The 20,812-nt window shown below is 42.4% G+C and overlaps 1 protein-coding gene across 1 annotated transcript; it reads left to right on the plus strand.

The window, feature by feature from the left end:
• Window positions 1–1,398: 1,398 nt before the first annotated feature.
• LOC311245898 (E3 ubiquitin-protein ligase TRIM35-like) lies at window positions 1,399–7,968 on the plus strand (the record flags this gene model as incomplete). Its single annotated transcript, XM_084335923.1, has 6 exons — window positions 1,399–1,549; window positions 1,744–1,943; window positions 2,581–2,676; window positions 4,987–5,217; window positions 5,511–5,533; window positions 7,300–7,968. The coding sequence occupies 6 exons, from the start codon at window positions 1,399–1,401 to the stop codon at window positions 7,958–7,960; spliced, it is 1,362 nt and encodes a 453-aa protein (XP_084192049.1). The 3' UTR covers window positions 7,961–7,968.
• Window positions 7,969–20,812: the final 12,844 nt, after the last annotated feature.

Here is a 20,812-nt window from a genome sequence, read left to right on the forward strand (position 1 = left end):
GTCTTCTTCTGCCCTGCTCAGAGGGGCTTCTCCTGCCCTGCTCAGAGGGTCTTCTCCTGCCCTGCTCAGAGGGTCTTCTCCTGCCCTGCTCAGAGGGGCTTCTCCTGCCCTGCTCAGAGGGTCTTCTCCTGCCCTGCTCAGAGGGGCTTCTCCTGCCCTGCTCAGAGGGTCTTCTCCTGCTCAGAGGGTCTTCTCCTGCCCTGCTCAGAGGGTCTTCTCCTGCCCTGCTCAGAGGGTCTTCTCCTGCCCTGCTCAGAGGGGCTTCTCCTGTCCTGCTCAGAGGGTCTTCTCCTGCCCTGCTCAGAGGGTCTTCTCCTGCCCTGCTCAGAGGGTCTTCTCCTGCCCTGCTCAGAGGGTCTTCTCCTGCCCTGCTCAGAGGGGCTTCTCCTGCCCTGCTCAGAGGGTCTTCTCCTGCCCTGCTCAGAGGGTCTTCTCCTGCCCTGCTCAGAGGGGCTTCTCCTGCCCTGCTCAGAGGGGCTTCTTCTGCTGCTCAGAGGGTCTTCTCCTGCCCTGCTCAGAGGGTCTTCTTCTGCCCTGCTCAGAGGGTCTTCTCCTGCTCAGAGGGTCTTCTCCTGCTCAGAGGGTCTTCTCCTGCTCAGAGGGTCTTCTCCTGCTCAGAGGGTCTTCTTCTGCTCAGAGGGTCTTCTTCTGCTCAGAGGGTCTTCTTCTGCTCAGAGGGTCTTCTCCTGCTCAGAGGGTCTTCTCCTGCTCAGAGGGTCTTCTCCTGCTCAGAGGGTCTTCTTCTGCTCAGAGGGTCTTCTCCTGCTCAGAGGGTCTTCTCCTGCCCTGCTCAGAGGGTCTTATCCTGCCCTGCTCAGAGGGTCTTCTCCTGCCCTGCTCAGAGGGTCTTCTTCTGCCCTGCTCAGAGGGTCTTCTTCTGCCCTGCTCAGAGGGGCTTCTTCTGCCCTGCTCAGAGGGTCTTCTCCTGCCCTGCTCAGAGGGGCTTCTCCTGCCCTGCTCAGAGGGTCTTCTCCTGCCCTGCTCAGAGAGGTGGGCGTGGCCACTACACCTGGTTATATAATAGAGAGGAGGGCGTGGCTAGGTGAATGGTAGGTGCATGAAAAGTTCTTTCAACGAACGCCCACAGGCGCGAGCATAGTCCAATAGGCGAAGCAAGACGCTTTGCCAGTAATGACATAACTAGGATTATAACCTTTGATATACAGGTGATAAACATCAGTGTTTCTACACTCCTCATCGACCGACACCCGCCTGCTCCAGATAAAACCCACAGCTCGTACTGAAGGAGTAAGACCAGCTTTAGACAAACACAGGAACGACTAGTGATCAAACAGTGACTTCAACCAGCTGCTGACTGAATCTAAGTAAGTTTATAACAAAAGTTGAAAGTAAACTTCAGGGAGCATTCCAGAGGAGGGAGTGTTACTGAGTGACTAAATGGCTTCGTCTCATTGTGAAGAGGATCTGTCTTGTTCCGTGTGCTGTGACATCTACACAGATCCTGTCGTCTTGTTGTGTAGCCACAGCTTCTGTAAAGCCTGTCTGCAACAATACTGGAGAGACAGAGAAGACAAGAACTGTCCACTTTGTAGGAAAGTCTCTTCAATTTTAGATCCTCCTCGTAACTTGATTGATTGATTGATTGAAAACTTTATTAACAGATTGCAGAATGGGTACAATACAGTACAGCTCAATACACACAATTGTTAAGGGGATGCAGACCAGAGAAAGACTTTCGTCTTGTTTCCACCAGGGTCCCCCATTTTCAATTCATCATGGCTTTGAAGAACCTGTGTGAGGCCTTCAGGGAGAGAAGCCAGGGAGCTCCAGCAGGTCCGGAGGTGCTCTGCAGTCTGCACAGTGAGAAACTCAAGCTCTTCTGTCTGGATGACCACCAGCCCATCTGTCTGGTGTGTCAGTCCTCCAGAAAACACAAGGGCCACAACTGCTGCCCCATAGAGGAAGCTTCGGAGGATCACAAGGTATGGCAAAATCATTATTATATTAATTTATTCAATCTTTAATTATACTCAATAAATACACAGAGTAAACATTGTTGTCACATTGTTAATGAATACAGAAACATTAGACAATCAGACCAATTAAATGGGATTCGATTCAGACACTGATGTTGGAGTTGATTTATTTTTGTCCACAACGTAGGAGGTGTGGGAGTCAATGTCAGTGTGGGAGTCAATGTCAGTGTGGGAGTCAATGTCAGTGTGGGAGTCAATGTCAGTGTGGGAGTCAATGTCAGTGTGGGAGTCAATGTCAGTGTGGGAGTCAATGTCAGTGTGGGAGTCAATGTCAGTGTGGGAGTCAATGTCAGCGTGGGAGTCAATGTCAGCGTGGGAGTCAATGTCAGTGTGGGAGTCAATGTCAGTGTGGGAGTCAGTGTGGGAGTCAATGTCAGTGTGGGAGTCAATGTCAGTGTGGGAGTCCAGGGTGGCCTGGGTGGCAAACGTACTCCAATCCGTGTGTTGAAACCGGTGCTGCAGCACAGAGTCCTCAGACTTGCATCTTTCAAGTGACATACACCATGAATGAATGAATGAATGAATGAATGAATGAATGAATGAATGAATGAATGAATGAATGAATGAATGAATTCCATTGCAGAAGCAGCTCCAGGCTCCACTGAAGACCTTACGTGACAAGCTACAGGCCTTTAAAGAAATCAAACAAACATGCGTCCACACAGCAGAACACGTAAAGGTACAAATATGCTGTATTAATGATAAATGATTTACTGTAAGGTTGCAGCTGCACTCAACCTGCACACAGTAAAAATAAGTGACATATTGTACATGTGTAGTCCATTGTGGGAGAGACATGATTTTTAACCCCCCTACTGTATATTTCAGTTAGTTAGATAGTAAATTATAACACTACCTCATGCATACTGCACCTTATATGACACTGTGAATACTGTATAGTTAGTTAGATAGTAAATTATATTGACTTATTTCCTTAAACTTATTTGTTTACACTGCTTGTGTTGTTTTTACTACCTGTACCCAGGGGCGGGGCTAGGGGGTGGCTACTTGGGCTCAAGCCCTGAATGTTTTCTGAAAAGCCCTGAATCTATTTAAAAAAAAAATATATATATATATATATATATATATAATTTTTTTTTTTTTTTTTTTTTTTTTTTTTTACAATTCATCATTGTTACATATGAAAATATGTTTGCACCAGATTTAGCAGATTTAGCAGAAGCTAATTTCCATCTGTGGTCTATCCAGCTGCTAACTGTATTTGAGTGAGTTAAGTCTTGGTGTTATGGTAGACTCAGACCTAAGCTTTAAATCACAATCAACAAGTTGACAAAAACTTAATTCTTCCATCTTAGAAACATAGCTAAAGTACGGCCATTTATAAATCAAAAGGACGCTGAAAACCAGATCCATGCCTTTATCTCAAGCCAACTCGACTACTGTAATGCACTCCTTACCGGCCTCCCGAAAAAATACGATGATAACTATTTTATTGCAATGCACTATTGCATTATTTTATTCTATTTTACTAACTATTTTATTGCACTGCACTATTTTACTTTGTATCAGTGAATCATAGACGCCTGGCCATAAGAGCATTCGGAGCATCTCTGCTCTCCCACTATTGAACTTGGGGGAGCAAAGGTATGCTCTTGCTCCACCACTTTTTGATCATATGAAAAATATAAATCTAACCATAACTACGTTATGGTTAACTGAGTTTTATAGTGAAAAGAGCAGCTTTATTGGTCAAGATTGAAGGCTCTATATTGCAGGAAATTGCACGTACAGGTTCATTAAATTCAAAAAAAAATCTGCCACCCCTTGCCTGCAAAAAAAAAAAAAAAGAAAAAAAACTGGCACCTATCTGGGCAAAGCCCCGGATCTCCTACAATCCTAAATCCGGCCCTGCCTGTACCCCCCCCCCCCCCCCCCCCCCCCCGGGGCATAATTATGGGAGACACATGTCCCCTGCATGTTTTCAGAAGGCAGTTATTGTCCCCTGCACTTTTTTACCGTCCAAAACAATGTTACACGACAGGGACGTGCACAGGACTTTAGAGGGGCAGGTGCTCAAAGGCTGAAAAGGGCACTACACTGGTGTGTATATATTAACGGAGCGCGCGTAGCGTGCAAGCTCGATTTTTAAGGGCCCTTTTCGGGCGGGGGCCCCCTTTTTATGTCTTTTGGGGGGTTTTGGTGATCAAATATTGAATATTGAACTATAATAATCAGTGCAGGAGCTCACTTATCCTTGAAAGACACTTTTATCACTGACTTAAAAGGCCCATACATCTCCATAAATGTTCAGGGGGGAGGGAATAAGTGCTTACCCTACAGACCCCAAGAAGTGCTGTATATTCTGTATTGTTTAATATAAATGCATTTTTTATTCCAATCCCGATTTGTATTTGAGATTCCCAAATCCCATCGGACTTGACTTCTTCGTGTCCCTCAGTGAGTGTAATACCAGCATTCAACTGTATGCGCCACAGCGGTTTCTATCATCATCATCATCACCACCCACGCTATGCATAAAATATATAGGTCCGCGGAAAGGCACGCTGAGGAGGCCGTGCAAACTGCAATGGAATATGGGGCATCTCTCTCTCTTTACCTAATATTTTGATTCTATCCTGACATTTTTCAGTTGGAAGGGCAGTCTATGCGTAACGGTAAAAAAAAAAAATCTTTTCAAAAAGGGCACTTTTTTGATGAGGCTCAAAAAGGCAGGTGCTCAAGCACCCCTTGGCCTCTATGTGTGCACGTGCCTGTTACACGATAATAAACGGAGCCGCGACGCGGCACTTGGACCACACGGAAAACGGCTGCTTGTTCCATCTCTGAGCTCACCCCGCGACCTTACAGCCACTGACCACGCCCCACAAATGTGTCACCGCCACCATTGAAAACAAAATTATGCCCTTGCCCCCCCCCCCCCCCCCCCCATCCCCCATGCTGCTATGCTGCCTGAATTTCCGCAAGGGGATCAATAAAGGAATATCTTATCTCATCTTATAACCTCCAGGTCCAGGCCCTGCACACAGAGGAGCAGATTGAGGAGGAGTTTAAGAAGCTTCTCCAGTTTCTCCACGAGGAAAAGGAGGCCAGGGTAGCTGCACTGAAGGAGGAAGAGGAGCAGAAGGGTCAGCCGATGAAGGAGAAGATTGAGGGGCTGGACAGAGAGATGTCAACACTTTCAGACAAAATCAGAGCCATAGAGCAGGAGCAGAACGCTGAACACGTCTCCTTCCTGCAGGTCAGGACTGGTCTCTCTTCTGTTCATATAGGGAATGATGCTGAGGATGTTTAGTACACTGTAAAAACTGGGATTGGGGTTAATTCATATTTATTAGTATAAGTATTATAAGTATTAATAAGACTATGTGTCGTTTGAAATAGAATTGAGCTGAATTCAATGCATTTTAACCATTTATGAATTGCATTTACACAGTTTTAGTTGAATACAATTAGCTGATAGTTTAAAAGTGACCAGATGACGCTCAGTTTTTACAGTGTAGTGTTTAACTTGATCTGTCTTTACCTCCATAGAACTACAAGACCACACTGAAAAGGTAAGTGATTTACCTCTCTTTTTGTCGCTCTCTTTCTCTCTCTCATCTCTATCTCTTTCTATCTCTCTTTTTCTCAATTTCTCTCTTTATTTCTATCTTTCTCTCCTTTCTCTCTCTCTCTCCTTTCTCTCTGACTCTCTTTCCCTGACTGCTCCCATGTTAACCCTTTCACTGCCACACGACAGAAGGTTAACCCGGCGACCGTCGGTTGTGTGATAGTAAAAGATTAACCTTCTGTCGTGTGGCAGTGAAAGGGTTACGGGCGTCGCTGTTCACCACGGCCGTGGGTGGGTGCGTGACTCGCGGGCGGGAAGCAAAGTTCTTTTTCCGCTCCGGTTTATTCAGAGGCGTGAGCCACGCGCATTTTCACAGAAATACACTCAATATCTGTATTATTTTTTGTATAATTTTTTTAGCATTTTTAAAGCTTTATTGGTCACGCAGGACCGACAGAGGAGAGGGCGAACGGGAGGATATGTGGGGAGGACATGCGACAAATAACGACGGGAGCTGGGATCGAACCCGGGTCGGCCGCGTAGGTGCGCGAGGCACTATGGTATGCGCCACGAGGGCGCCCCACAATATATGTATTATTACCACACATATAGATGTTGTTCAACCAGCTAATGTGTCCGTATCTTTCCCAATACAAATAAACCATATTACTATACTTTTTCAGGAGTACATCACACTGATTTCATCATTCTAAAATGCATTCTAACATTCTAATTAATGAGATAATAACGGGTTATACATGCAAAATGGACACTGGAACTGGACATCTTATTTTATTTTTTTTTTATCTTCAAACAGGGATTGACTTCAACTTCAACTTCAACTTTAAATTACTTTATTTTCCTTTCGGAACTTCATTTGTGCAGTGGTTGAAAGACAAACATACAGTCACAATACATAGACACTCACCACTATAAAAAATAGTTAAAACTACAGTAAAAAGACCACTATATAAAAAAACACCAACTACATTAAAACTACAGTACTTAAAGCATGATATATTAAAATCCACGTGGAGCAGTTCTATATGTATATAAATAATTAGTGCTGTCAGGCGATTAAATTTTTTTATCTAATTAATTACAGGAGTTGTAATTAAATAATCGAATTAATTGCATTTTAATCGCATACCCATTTCATGCCTGATATATTCTATAATCATATTTCAAATGGCATGTGTCCGGATGGCAGAATTCAGTACTGTATCTACAAAACCTTCTGTTTAATCATCTTCCATCTATTAATTTGCTTAGGTTTTTCAGGTCTGGTCAATTTGAGCATGGTGTTATTCACAGTCAAAGATAAACATTTTGTATTGATATTCTCATTTGGTTCATTACAATTTACTCAAGCCTAGTAATTCTACGTTCTGGGAGTAACTTTGCTTTAGCTCTGTAGCCTACATTATTAAATTTTTTTTTTTTTTTTTTTTTATTAATTTTGAGTTAATTTTCATAATGCGATAATTTGCTGTTTAATTAATTAATCTAATTAACGCGATAAACTGACAGCCCTATATATAATAGTAGGCATTTACAGCTGTTCCAATGTAAGTCCGTGCGCTTCTGCTCTGAAGTCGGACTCGGTTCTTGCACGAAACCCACGAGCGTCTGTGTCCGTCCGTCCGTCTCTCTCTCTCTCTCTCTCTCTCTCTCTCTCTCTCTCTCTCTCTCTCTCTCTCTCTCTCTCTTCTCTGCGGCTCTGAAGCTAAGCCCACAGACAGCAGGACTGACTCTTGAATGTTCTTCCAGAGCTCAGTGCAACCTGCCTGGTCCACAGCTGGTCTCAGGAGCGCTGATAGACGAGGCCAAACACCTGGGCAACCTGACCTTCAGAGTCTGGGAGAAGATGAAGGAGAGAGTCAAGTTCACTCCTGTCACTCTGGACCCAAACACTGCAGGACCCTGCCTCTCTATATCTGATGATCTGACCAGTGTGAGACGCACAGACACACGGCAGCAGCTCCCTGACAACCCAGAGAGGAGCATGGAGTATAACATTGTTCTGGGTTCTGAGAGCTTCAGCTCAGGAGAACACAGCTGGGAGGTGGAGGTGGGAGACCATCCTTTATGGGTTATAGGTGTAGCTAAAGAGTCATTTGACAGGAAGAGAGAGGGGCTAAAGTCAACACCACAACATGGTATCTGGGCTCTACGTTATAGGAGTGGTAAGTACCATAATGGTCTGGTGTTCCTCACAGTGAAGAGGAGCCTCCAGAGGGTCAGAGTACAGCTGGACTATAACGGGGGGAAGCTGTCCTTCTACGACCCTGAAGACATGACTCACATCTACACTCATCAACACACCTTCACTGAGAAACTCTACCCATACTTCGAAATAGGACCGGCTGGTGATGCCAAACACCCTGATATAAACATCTGCCCCTCAGAGGTGTCTCTCTCTGTGATGTAGTCATGACAGTGAGGTGTGTGTGTGTGTGTGTTTTTTTTTTTTTTTTAAATCATTTTCCTTGTAGTATATGAGAACTCTTGTGTGGAGAAAATACAATTTTAAACATCAGTTTGCACGTACCACACTTAAACAGATGTGTCCTTCAGTTATTGGTGTAAAGTTGTGGAATTCTCTCCATAGCGAGCTTAAGGGATGTAGTAGTGTTTATTCAAAAAAAATTATAAAAAAGAAATATTTACTCAGTATGAAAATCAAATGTGATCTGAATAGTGAGATCTTTTCTTTTCTTTTTTTTCTCTTTTTCTTTTATTCTTTATTCTTTATTATTATTATTATTATTTAATTTTTTCCTTGTCTAACTGTGAATTGTGAGTTTCTTGTATAATGGTATAAATTATTATTTGTATAAATTAGGTTGTACGCCGACCATTAAGAAAATACTTCTTTAGTTTAGGAATAAGGGGCAGGTAACTATAAGATTTATTCTTCTTCCTGCTCCTTTTGTCCATGGAATGTTATTTATGATTGTGTAATGAAGAAACTCTGATTGTATGATTCCATGTGGCAAATAAAAACTCTGAATCTGAAAAAACTCTGAATCTCAGTAGGTGTAGTTTCTACAGAGCGGCAGGCGTGTCTCTGATGCAGTGCAGAGGTTCACTGGTGACACCAAACCGGAGCTTGTTCAGTCTTTTGGCGCCACCTTGTGGCCATATTGATGTGTGTTTTTGTTTTGTTTGAGCTTCAGTATAAACGAGACTTCTATCTGATCAGAGACACTCGGTGGTTAAAACATCATTCGGGGAATAATACTAAAGTTCTTCTCTGTCTCCAGAACGTCTCTGAGGATGGGATATTTAAAAAAAAAAAAATGTATATTGAAACATGTGTAGAAGGGTGGATTATCCCTACTTGGTGAGGGTGCTATTCGACTGGCACCGGATAGTAGGGACCCGGCAGAGCTAAGTCCAGCCGGGTCCCCGACTGCAGTGTTGAGGTACTAGGCTTAAGGTTAGCAAAGGTGACATATATAGGGCCTTAGGATTTACTGACCTAGGACTGGTGTACTGGTCCTTCCCGCCTCTTAAGGGCAATACTCAGTAACCCCTAATCACCCACGCTCCCCTAGCACGCTCCACACCCCCTCACACCCGCTGGAAGTAGTGGTTGGTGTAATTCTCCCCAAAGCAGTACCATACCTTTCTCTGTGGAGAGACCTGAACTTAACACCTACCCCGCTGGGTGAAATACAGGGGATTAAAAGAAGTTAGACAGTACGACACCATAAAACCACACGCACACAGCAAATCCAATTATCAGTCTCGCTTTACTGAAAAATGGGAATTGAGCAGTCACAGAAACATGTTATTACAATACTACTCAATGTTAATTAAATGGGGCACGTCCCCTTTAAGAAGGTGCTGCGTTAGCACAATGCAGAATACTAATACCAACCCCGGTTCAACCCTGTGGGTACCCTGGAACATATACCACAAACAGCTAGTACAAACCACGGTTCAACCCTGCGGGTAACCTGGAACGTGTACATACAACCTGCATGGGCCCACACCAGTGGCGTCTCTACAATTCGTAGCCGCATTTCTGCAGACCCCTCTCTGATTGGTTGAACTCTATTTTTGCAGACCCCTCCCATTTCTGCAGACCCCTCTCTGATTGGTTGAGCGAAGCCCCTCTCTGATTGGCCCCCCGCATGAGCCGAGACAAGCTCCTCTAGCCAGGAGTCGAAACTCCGTTAACTCCAGAGAGAGAGGCTGAACGCAATTTATACGCATGGAAGTATTGATTACGCCATAACGAATCATTAAAAAAATATACCGTTAACTGGAATATGTTGTGTGTGCCTTTACACATGTTGGATAGGATTATGTAATTGGTTTGTATAGCGTCGCGTATAACGTTATTTCGCGTGACTTCACGGTTTATTCACATTTCACAACACAGCCAGCGGTCAACTTGTTTACACTCCCCACTTACTGTACAATGTAACATTTAGATTAACCCAGTTGTCTATCTGTATGTCATATGTTACGATGAATTGAAAATGGGGGACCCTGATGTAAACAAGACGAAAGTCTTTCTCTGGGGTCTGCATTCCCTTAACAATTGTATGTATTGAGCTGTACTGTGTACTGTATACCCATTCTGCAATCTGTTAATAAAGTTTTCAATCAATTCAATCAATCAATAACTAGACAGTTACAATATAACATTTAGATTAATTAACCCAGTTAATGCCTTAAGAGAGAGAGGCTGGTGGTCAAGTCAAGAGTTATTTGTCACAAGTTGTTTATTAGCCTAGACATTTTCAATTCATCATCTTGTTTACATCAGGGTCCCCCATGTTCAATTCATGATAACATATATGACATACAGGTAGACAGATGGACAGTACTGCTACATCTAGACATTTATGACATACCAGATTTTGAACTTGTGGTAGGCCTAGACATTTTCAATTCATCGTCTTGTTTACATCAGGGTCCCCCATGTTCAATTCATGATAACATATATGACATATATGTATGGGCCACTCTCCAGGTGACCTGCATCGACCTTGCCCACACCAGGATCTCCTCCTCAGACTGGTGAGTCATTCGCACAGTGGCCTCAAAAGAGGTATGGTCAACGCAGGTCCAGGATGGGTTCACCGCACGTCTGTACGTGCAGACATGATATGTGTAACCCTTCGGTAAAAGTCCTTCAACACACAAGCAACAAGATGTTATTTTTTTGAAAGCCAGTAAATACTGACAAAAAAAAGCATAGATACTTAGAAGAAGCAATGTATAGTCCCCCCCACCCACCCAACCTCCTCCAATGTACAGTTTCTACGTCAAATGTATAGCCTTTCTTTTCTGGACTCTTTTTATATCACAAACAGTACTGTATTTGTAAATCTGGTATGTCATAAATGTCTAGATGTAGCAGTACTGTCTATCTGTCTACCTGTATGTCATATATGTTATCATGAATTGAACATGGGGGACCCTGATGTAAACAAGACGATGAATTGAAAATGTCTAGGCCTACCACAAGTTCAAAATCTGGTATGTCATAAATGTCTAGATGTAGCAGTACTGTCCATCTGTCTACCTGTATGTCATATATGTTATCATGAATTGAACATGGGGGACCCTGATGTAAACACGACGATGAATTGTGAAATGTGAATAAACCGTGAAGTCACGCGAAATAACGTTATACGCGACGCTATACAAACCAATTACATAATCCTATCCAACATGTGTAAAGGCACACACAACATATTCCAGTTAACGGTATATATCTTTTAATGATTCGTTATGGCGTAATCAATACTTCCATGCGTATAAATTGCGTTCAGCCTCTCTCTCTGGAGTTAACGGAGTTTCGACTCCTGGCTAGAGGAGCCTGTCTCGGCTCATGCGGGGGGCCAATCAGAGAGGGGCTTCGCTCAACCAATCAGAGAGGGGTCTGCAAAAATGGGAGGGGTCTGCAAAAATGGAGTTCAACCAATCAGAGAGGGGTCTGCAGAAATGCGGCTACGAATTGTAGAGACGCACACCAGTGGCGTCGTTAGCCCTGGGCTTCCGGGGCTTTAGCCCCGGATGTTTTTCTCCTAGCCCCGGATCTAAAAAAAAAAAAAAAAAAAAAAAAAAAATTGTTAACATTTTTTTTTTTTACTTTTTTTTTTTTTTTATGTCAGCATCCCCATTGTCTGTGCTGAATGTTTGTTAGTGTTTGCTATTTTTTGTTGGTTTTTAGTACTTTTAAACATTTTTAGTAAGTAGTTTTCATTTGATCCTATAATTCTTTCATTCACCGATTTGTGGACTTTTTTTTTAGTGTCCTGAAAGGCGCCTTATAAATCAAATGCATTATTATTATTATCATCCAGGAGGGAAAAGACACTTTGGATAGTAGGGACTGCATCTCTGCCTGTCCTGACCAGGAAACACTTTGCAACTGTGATCTCCTCTGGCAATAGTTGGATATTGTAATGTGTGGCGAGGGGTTGCAGCAATTCCACTGAGAGAAACTGGTCTGAGGCTGGATAACATGCCTGTATGCCTCTCATAAATTGTTATCCAACTCATGAGAACCTGCTCTCAAGCTCTTGCAGCATTCTGTCGACGACTGGATAGAACAGTCTCTGTCTCAGCTGATCTCCTGAGCTGAGGTCTGAGCTTGTGCCACAAGATGACTCAACTACATACTCGTCCATCCTTTTCTGCTTCCTCCTTTGGCTGGTAGTATGTTCCTCAATCCAAAGGCCATTACATATGGCCTTTGTCCTGTCATACATGTCCACTGCCATCTCTGATGTGCGATAACCTTTGAGTGTGTCCTGCACTGTGCTTTTAAATAGTACAGATATTGAAGATGTGCACTTTAACGCAGCAGCACCTGGAGCCATCCATACCCATGTCCAGTGTCCTATAATAAGCTTTAATCGAACCTCGGATAGTCCGGTTGGTTTGGGGTGGTGTGAAAGCTCATTCACTCTTGCAAGTGAACCCTGCTGCGGTTCATTTGAGATGTGAATGCAAAGCGGACCAAAGGCAGGAAAAGACCCAAAAATCGAATCTTTTTTTAATGAGAAGACTGAAACATATGTATATAATGAAACACACAATAGTTTTTTTTCGATTGCCTAAGCATGATTTTGAAAACGGGGCCCGGTGTTTCAAAACACACAATTAGCACAACCACACACACAATTATCAGAACACCTCAGATCCTTTGCTAAATTAAACACTTGTCAAAACCATACACTAATTTTGTTACCATATGAAACACACGTTACATAATGACTTAATTCTGTTTGAACCAGTTACACACACTGCTGTGCTTAACCTAAAACACATTTAGCAATTCTACTTCTCAGTGATTAGAGTACTGTAAGTGAAGTACGCAGATAATGTGCAAATATACAATAAATTCACCAAACACTACACAAGACCAATGCTGTAGACTGATGAAAATATAATTTATTTATCTACATATACCCAAATCAATGATGCAGACTGATGAAAAAAATAACATTTTCTCTCCATATAACCAAATCAGTCAACATTTCAACATGGAGAATCACAACAATACATGTCCCAGTTTTCATGCTACTATGTGCATAACACTGTAAGCTCAGCAAATATCAGACAAACATAGAATACTGTATCCAGTACAGGTTAAAATTACAGTAACACAATTTTTTTTTTGAAAAAATGTAAACAGAAAATACTAGACATTATCTCTTTGCCTAGCTGGATCTGGCAAGATAATTTTTTGTTGTGATTCTCCATGTTGACTGATTTGGGAAAATGGGAGAAAATGTATATTTTCATCAGTCTGCATCATTGGTTGTCTTGTGTAGTGTTTGGTGAATGTATTGTATATTTTCACGTTCTCTGTGTACAGTACTTCACTCTCCTTCCATTTTGGTTGAAGACAGGTGAACTCACCTGCTGCATTTTTATAGTGCTTAAACCTGATTGTGTATCTACAATTAACTGTGTTTTTATTTTGTTATTGGTGTATGTGTATGTATGTACAGTATATGTATATATATATTATATGTATATATATGTGTATATATGTATATTTGTACTCCTGTTGGGGCTTCTTGGACCAGATCAATGTTTTATCTGGCTAAATAAATAAATAAATAAGAAACTGATGATTTGGTCCTGTTAACTTTGAATTTTCTAGGGACTGCCCATATCCCTCTCATGGACCTGGACCTCACTTTGAGAACCTCTAATGATTCTAGTTATTCAGTATTCATCTCTAATTAATCTAAAATTGCGTATTTCTGTGCTTAAAAAAAAAAAAAAAAAAAAGGGGGGGGGCTGAAGCCCCCAATGTTTTCTAACCCTAAAAACGCCCCTGGCCCACACCTGTACTAAGCCGGCACATTAAAGTTACTACTAAAATAAAAGAAGAAAGAAAATAATAAAGAAAACCCCGTTGGAGCGCTCGGTCGTAGCTTGGGGACGTTGTGGCCGCCAACACAATGGCCCTTTCACTCCCTTGAGAGCCTGAGCAAATAAAAGGCTGTATTCCAGAGACCAGGAGAAAGCACGGGTTGTCCCTTTAATGAACACGCGTGCCTAGCAAAGTTCGCCGCCACGGCGCTTACTAACAATGTCAAGTTCACGTTAAACAGTCTAGCCGTGGCTGGCTTTAGCACGCATGTATCGTGAAGTCGGTGCTCCTCCGGCGATAAAAGGGGTCTCTGTAGACCGTCACCTGGTTCACCCCGGCCGGGATGATGCGGGTAGTCAGTAGGTGGTCTGCTGGTCTGCTGGCAGCGTCCAGTAGAAGCCTTGGGTTGAAGCGTCATCCTTTCACAGTTAGCTTGGTGCGCGTGACGAGCTAAGCTAACAGGCTAACTCACGATGACAGTGTTACCTAATAGCCGGGGAGTTCGCGACCCTCTCTGCGCCGCCCCCTATCTCCCTGTCTCCGGCTGTCCCTGAGCAATGACCGGAGTGTTGAATGTCCCGTGACTAAGACGGGGAGGACGTGACCCTCTTTGCGCCGCCCCTGTGCCTCAAATAGATCCGCTATCAGCTCTATCTTTAATCTTTCAAAATGTTCATTTGCTATCGCTATTAGCTCTATCTTTAATCTTTCAAAATGTTCAGTTGCTATTGCATGCACTCATCTGTGTTTCACTACACACATGAGTGCATGCTTACCAACTGTCCGTCTGCAACACTACTATCACCAACATCTAAGAAGGGAGATCCCCCCTTGAATGGCCCTTCTAAGGTTTCTCTCCTCCACACTGCCTGTGGAGCTTTTTTCCCTATTGTTAGGTTTTAGTGAGTTTTTCCTTACCTTCGCGTGGGGTATGTCTGGGAGTGCTTGTATTCTTTCATTTATTTGCATTTATCTTAAATGTTTTGGACCTTATGGTGTTCTTGTTCTGTTCTTGACTTATTGTTATGTTTTCTTCTTGACTTGTTTAAAGAAGACCTGTACGGCCCATGGGGACATTAACGTGTGTTGTCGGGCCTTATAAATAAATTTGATTTGATTTAGCCGGTGCGGCTACCTGAGCTCACAACCTAGACTTCTAATTCGCAGAGTCTCCGTCGTTTTAGTATCACAAACAGTACTGTATTTGCAAATCTGGTATGTCACATAAATGTATAGATGTAGCAGTACTGTCTATCTGTATGTCATGTGTCTCATATGATGAATTGAAAATGGGGGACCCTGATGGAAACAAGACGAAAGTCTTTCTCAGGTCTGCATCCTCTTAACAATTGTATGTAGTGAGCTGTACTGTACTGTACCCATTCTGCAATCTGTTAACAAACTTTTCAATCAATCAATTCAATCAATCAATCAGTCCTCTCACGTTGGTCGGTTAACCGTTCTCTCGAAGGAAGAGATCACAGCATATTAGTGAGAAAACTGGAGAAGTATGGGATACGAGGTATAGCTAACTCTTGGCTGAAGAGCTACTTGGAAAACAGACAGCAATGTGTGCAAATTAATGACACTGTCAGGATTTAGGAAGGTCACCTGTGGAGTACCTCAGGGATCTGTGATAGGTCCAAAACTATTTATACTTTATATTAATGATATGTGCAATGTTGCTGAACTGTTAAAGTTTGTTATTTTTGCAGATGATACAAATTTATATTGCTCAGGAAGTAATTTAAAGGAACCTTTGTTTGATATTGAAAGAGAGCTTGAAACTCTCAAAACTTGGTTTGATGTTAATAAATTGTCTCTCAATATTAAGAAAACAAAATTTATGGTTTTTGGTAATCGAAAATAAATAGAGGGGGATATAGAGTTAAAAATATGTGATAAAAATAGAAAGAGTTTCTGAGATAAAATGTCTAGGGGTAGTTATTGACCAGAAATTAACATGGAAACAACATGTTAACTATATTCAAGGAAAAATATCTAAGTCAGTAGCAATGTTGTATAAATGTAAGGATATATTAAACTACAAAGCCTTGCACATCATTTACTGCTCACTTATACTTCCTTACATTTCTTACTGTGTGGAAGTATGGGGGTCGACATTTCAAAATACAGTAAATCCAATAGTCGTACTGCAAAAGCGGGCCATTCGGAACCTTTTCAAGGCTGGTTACTATGAACACACAAATCCATTGTTTATAAAGTCTCATATTATGAAATGTAATGATTTGGTTTACTATAAAACTATGCAAATAATGTAGGCTACAGAGCTAAAGCAAAGTTACTCCCAGACGGGGTGCAAAGGTTTTTTTCAACACATGAAAGAAAATATGATTTAAGGTTAATGGATTTACATCTTAATTGCACTTATTACTCCTAACATGGTCTATTTGATTCAGTCCTGGTCCCCACATGTGGTCATGCTAGCGGCTAGCCAAACATTAGCTTATGACTTTTCTCATTGTTTGCATCTTGCGGCCCAATGTCGATTCCTATAAATGACATGTTATGAGTAAACATGTGTTTATTGAACATTATTTATAGTGATTGATAGATGGCTGTCTGAGGGGATATGAAAACTCCTGTTCCATTAGCCTAATTGTAAGAATATATTAGCCACAACAAGCTACAGACGTGAGCTCAATGGCCTTTTCATCATGTGCCCAAATCAGACATGGCTAGATCGAGCCATGGTTATACTTCTCCCCACCCATCACCGCCTGATGCCTCCGGCAAGCTGCAGAATTGGGGCATTCGCCGGTAAGGGGAAGGTGGCTGTAGCTCGGCCGTGGAAGGTCTGATCCGAGTCAAGGCTGGTCTCTGTGTTCAGGAGGACACCCAGGCAGGGGTGTAGCTCCAGAATCTGGGCCCCATGAAAGAATGTATTTGTAGGCCCCCAGCGAATTTTTTTTTGCCATTTTTTTATTGATGAAAACGCATAATATGGTTTTTACCTATACATTCGGATCAGCAGTTCAGCACCTGCACTGTTGGTGGGTGAGCCTAGTAAAGGATGTCGCATTGCGTTCATCTTCAATGAATGGACCAATGAAATAGTCTACCAAAGCCCCCCCTCTCTCTCTATATATCTCACACACACACACTTCAGAAACAAACATAGTATCAATGAAAGCATCAATAATACACCCGAGTGACGTCTAGTAAAAAAAAATAAAATAAAAACTCTGAATCTGAAAAAACTCTGAATCTCAGTAGGTGTAGTTTCTACAGAGCGGCAGGCGTGTCTCTGATGCAGTGCAGAGGTTCACTGGTGACACCAAACCGGAGCTTGTTCAGTCTTTTGGCGCCACCTTGTGGCCATATTGATGTGTGTTTTTGTTTTGTTTGAGCTTCAGTATAAACGAGACTTCTATCTGATCAGAGACACTCGGTGGTTAAAACATCATTCGGGGAATAATACTAAAGTTCTTCTCTGTCTCCAGAACGTCTCTGAGGATGGGATATTTAAAAAAAAAATGTATATTGAAACATGTGTAGAAGGGTGGATTATCCCTACTTGGTGAGGGTGCTATTCGACTGGCACCGGATAGTAGGGACCCGGCAGAGCTAAGTCCAGCCGGGTCCCCGACTGCAGTGTTGAGGTACTAGGCTTAAGGTTAGCAAAGGTGACATATATAGGGCCTTAGGATTTACTGACCTAGGACTGGTGTACTGGTCCTTCCCGCCTCTTAAGGGCAATACTCAGTAACCCCTAATCAACCACGCTCCCCTAGCACGCTCCACACCCCCTCACACCCGCTGGAAGTAGTGGTTGGTGTAATTCTCCCCAAAGCAGTACCATACCTTTCTCTGTGGAGAGACCTGAACTTAACACCTACCCCGCTGGGTGAAATACAGGGGATTAAAAGAAGTTAGACAGTACGACACCATAAAACCACACGCACACAGCAAATCCAATTATCAGTCTTGCTTTACTGAAAAATGGGAATTGAGCAGTCACAGAAACATGTTATTACAATACTACTCAATGTTAATTAAATGGGGCACGTCCCCTTTAAGAAGGTGCTGCGTTAGCACAATGCAGAATACTAATACCAACCCCGGTTCAACCCTGTGGGTACCCTGGAACATATACCACAAACAGCTAGTACAAACCACGGTTCAACCCTGCGGGTAACCTGGAACGTGTACATACAACCTGCATGGGCCCACACCTGTACTAAGCCGGCACATTAAAGTTACTACTAAAATAAAAGAAGAAAGAAAATAATAAAGAAAACCCCGTTGGAGCGCTCGGTCGTAGCTTGGGGACGTTGTGGCCGCCAACACAATGGCCCTTTCACTCCCTTGAGAGCCTGAGCAAATAAAAGGCTGTATTCCAGAGACCAGGAGAAAGCACGGGTTGTCCCTTTAATGAACACGCGTGCCTAGCAAAGTTCGCCGCCACGGCGCTTACTAACAATGTCAAGTTCACGTTAAACAGTCTAGCCGTGGCTGGCTTTAGCACGCATGTATCGTGAAGTCGGTGCTCCTCCGGCGATAAAAGGGGTCTCTGTAGACCGTCACCTGGTTCACCCCGGCCGGGATGATGCGGGTAGTCAGTAGGTGGTCTGCTGGTCTGCTGGAAGCGTCCAGTAGAAGCCTTGGGTTGAAGCGTCCTCCTTTCACGGTTAGCTTGGTGCGCGTGACGAGCTAAGCTAACAGGCTAACTCACGATGACAGTGTTACCTAATAGCCGGGGAGTTCGCGACCCTCTCTGCGCCGCCCCCTATCTCCCTGTCTCCGGCTGTCCCTGAGCAATGACCGGAGTGTTGAATGTCCCGTGACTAAGACGGGGAGGACGTGACCCTCTTTGCGCCGCCCCTGTGCCTCAAATAGATCCGCTATCAGCTCTATCTTTAATCTTTCAAAATGTTCATTTGCTATCGCTATTAGCTCTATCTTTAATCTTTCAAAATGTTCAGTTGCTATTGCATGCACTCATCTGTGTTTCACTACACACATGAGTGCATGCTTACCAACTGTCCGTCTGCAACACTACTATCACCAACATCTAAGAAGGGAGATCCCCCCTTGAATGGCCCTTCTAAGGTTTCTCTCCTCCACACTGCCTGTGGAGCTTTTTTCCCTATTGTTAGGTTTTAGTGAGTTTTTCCTTACCTTCGCGTGGGGTATGTCTGGGAGTGCTTGCATTCTTTCATTTATTTGCATTTATCTTAAATGTTTTGGACCTTATGGTGTTCTTGTTCTGTTCTTGACTTATTGTTATGTTTTCTTCTTGACTTGTTTAAAGAAGACCTGTACGGCCCATGGGGACATTAACGTGTGTTGTCGGGCCTTATAAATAAATTTGATTTGATTTAGCCGGTGCGGCTACCTGAGCTCACAACCTAGACTTCTAATTCGCAGAGTCTCCGTCGTTTTAGTATCACAAACAGTACTGTATTTGCAAATCTGGTATGTCACATAAATGTATAGATGTAGCAGTACTGTCTATCTGTATGTCATGTGTCTCATATGATGAATTGAAAATGGGGGACCCTGATGGAAACAAGACGAAAGTCTTTCTCAGGTCTGCATCCTCTTAACAATTGTATGTAGTGAGCTGTACTGTACTGTACCCATTCTGCAATCTGTTAACAAACTTTTCAATCAATCAATTCAATCAATCAATCAGTCCTCTCACGTTGGTCGGTTAACCGTTCTCTCGAAGGAAGAGATCACAGCATATTAGTGAGAAAACTGGAGAAGTATGGGATACGAGGTATAGCTAACTCTTGGCTGAAGAGCTACTTGGAAAACAGACAGCAATGTGTGCAAATTAATGACACTGTCAGGATTTAGGAAGGTCACCTGTGGAGTACCTCAGGGATCTGTGATAGGTCCAAAACTATTTATACTTTATATTAATGATATGTGCAATGTTGCTGAACTGTTAAAGTTTGTTATTTTTGCAGATGATACAAATTTATATTGCTCAGGAAGTAATTTAAAGGAACCTTTGTTTGATATTGAAAGAGAGCTTGAAACTCTCAAAACTTGGTTTGATGTTAATAAATTGTCTCTCAATATTAAGAAAACTAAATTTATGGTTTTTGGTAATCGAAAATAAATAGAGGGGGATATAGAGTTAAAAATATGTGATAAAAATAGAAAGAGTTTCTGAGATAAAATGTCTAGGGGTAGTTATTGACCAGAAATTAACATGGAAACAACATGTTAACTATATTCAAGGAAAGATATCTAAGTCAGTAGCAATATTGTATAAATGTAAGGATATATTAAACTACAAAGCCTTGCACATCATTTACTGCTGACTTATACTTCCTTACATTTCTTACTGTGTGGAAGTATGGGGGTCGACATTTCAAAATACAGTAAATCCAATAGTCGTACTGCAAAAGCGGGCCATTCGGAACCTTTTCAAGGCTGGTTACTATGAACACACAAATCCATTGTTTATAAAGTCTCATATTATGAAATGTAATGATTTGGTTTACTATAAAACTATGCAAATAATGTAGGCTACAGAGCTAAAGCAAAGTTACTCCCAGACGGGGTGCAAAGGTTTTTTTCAACACATGAAAGAAAATATGATTTAAGGTTAATGGATTTACATCTTAATTGCACGTATTACTCCTAACATGGTCTATTTGATTCAGTCCTGGTCCCCACATGTGGTCATGCTAGCGGCTAGCCAAACATTAGCTTATTTTCTCATTGTTTGCATCTTGCAGCCCATGTCGATTCCTAAATGACATGTTATGAGTAAACATAATGTAACAGTAAAAGTACGTGTTTATTCAACATTATTTATAGTGATTGATAGATGGCTGTCTGAGGGGATATGAAAACTCCTGTTCCATTAGCCTAATTGTAAGAATATATTAGCCACAACAAGCTACAGACGTGAGCTCAATGGCCTTTTCATCATGTGCCCAAATC

Source organism: Notolepis coatsorum (assembly GCF_963971535.1).
Source record: "Notolepis coatsorum genome assembly, chromosome: 19".
NCBI lineage: Eukaryota > Metazoa > Chordata > Actinopteri > Aulopiformes > Paralepididae > Notolepis > Notolepis coatsorum.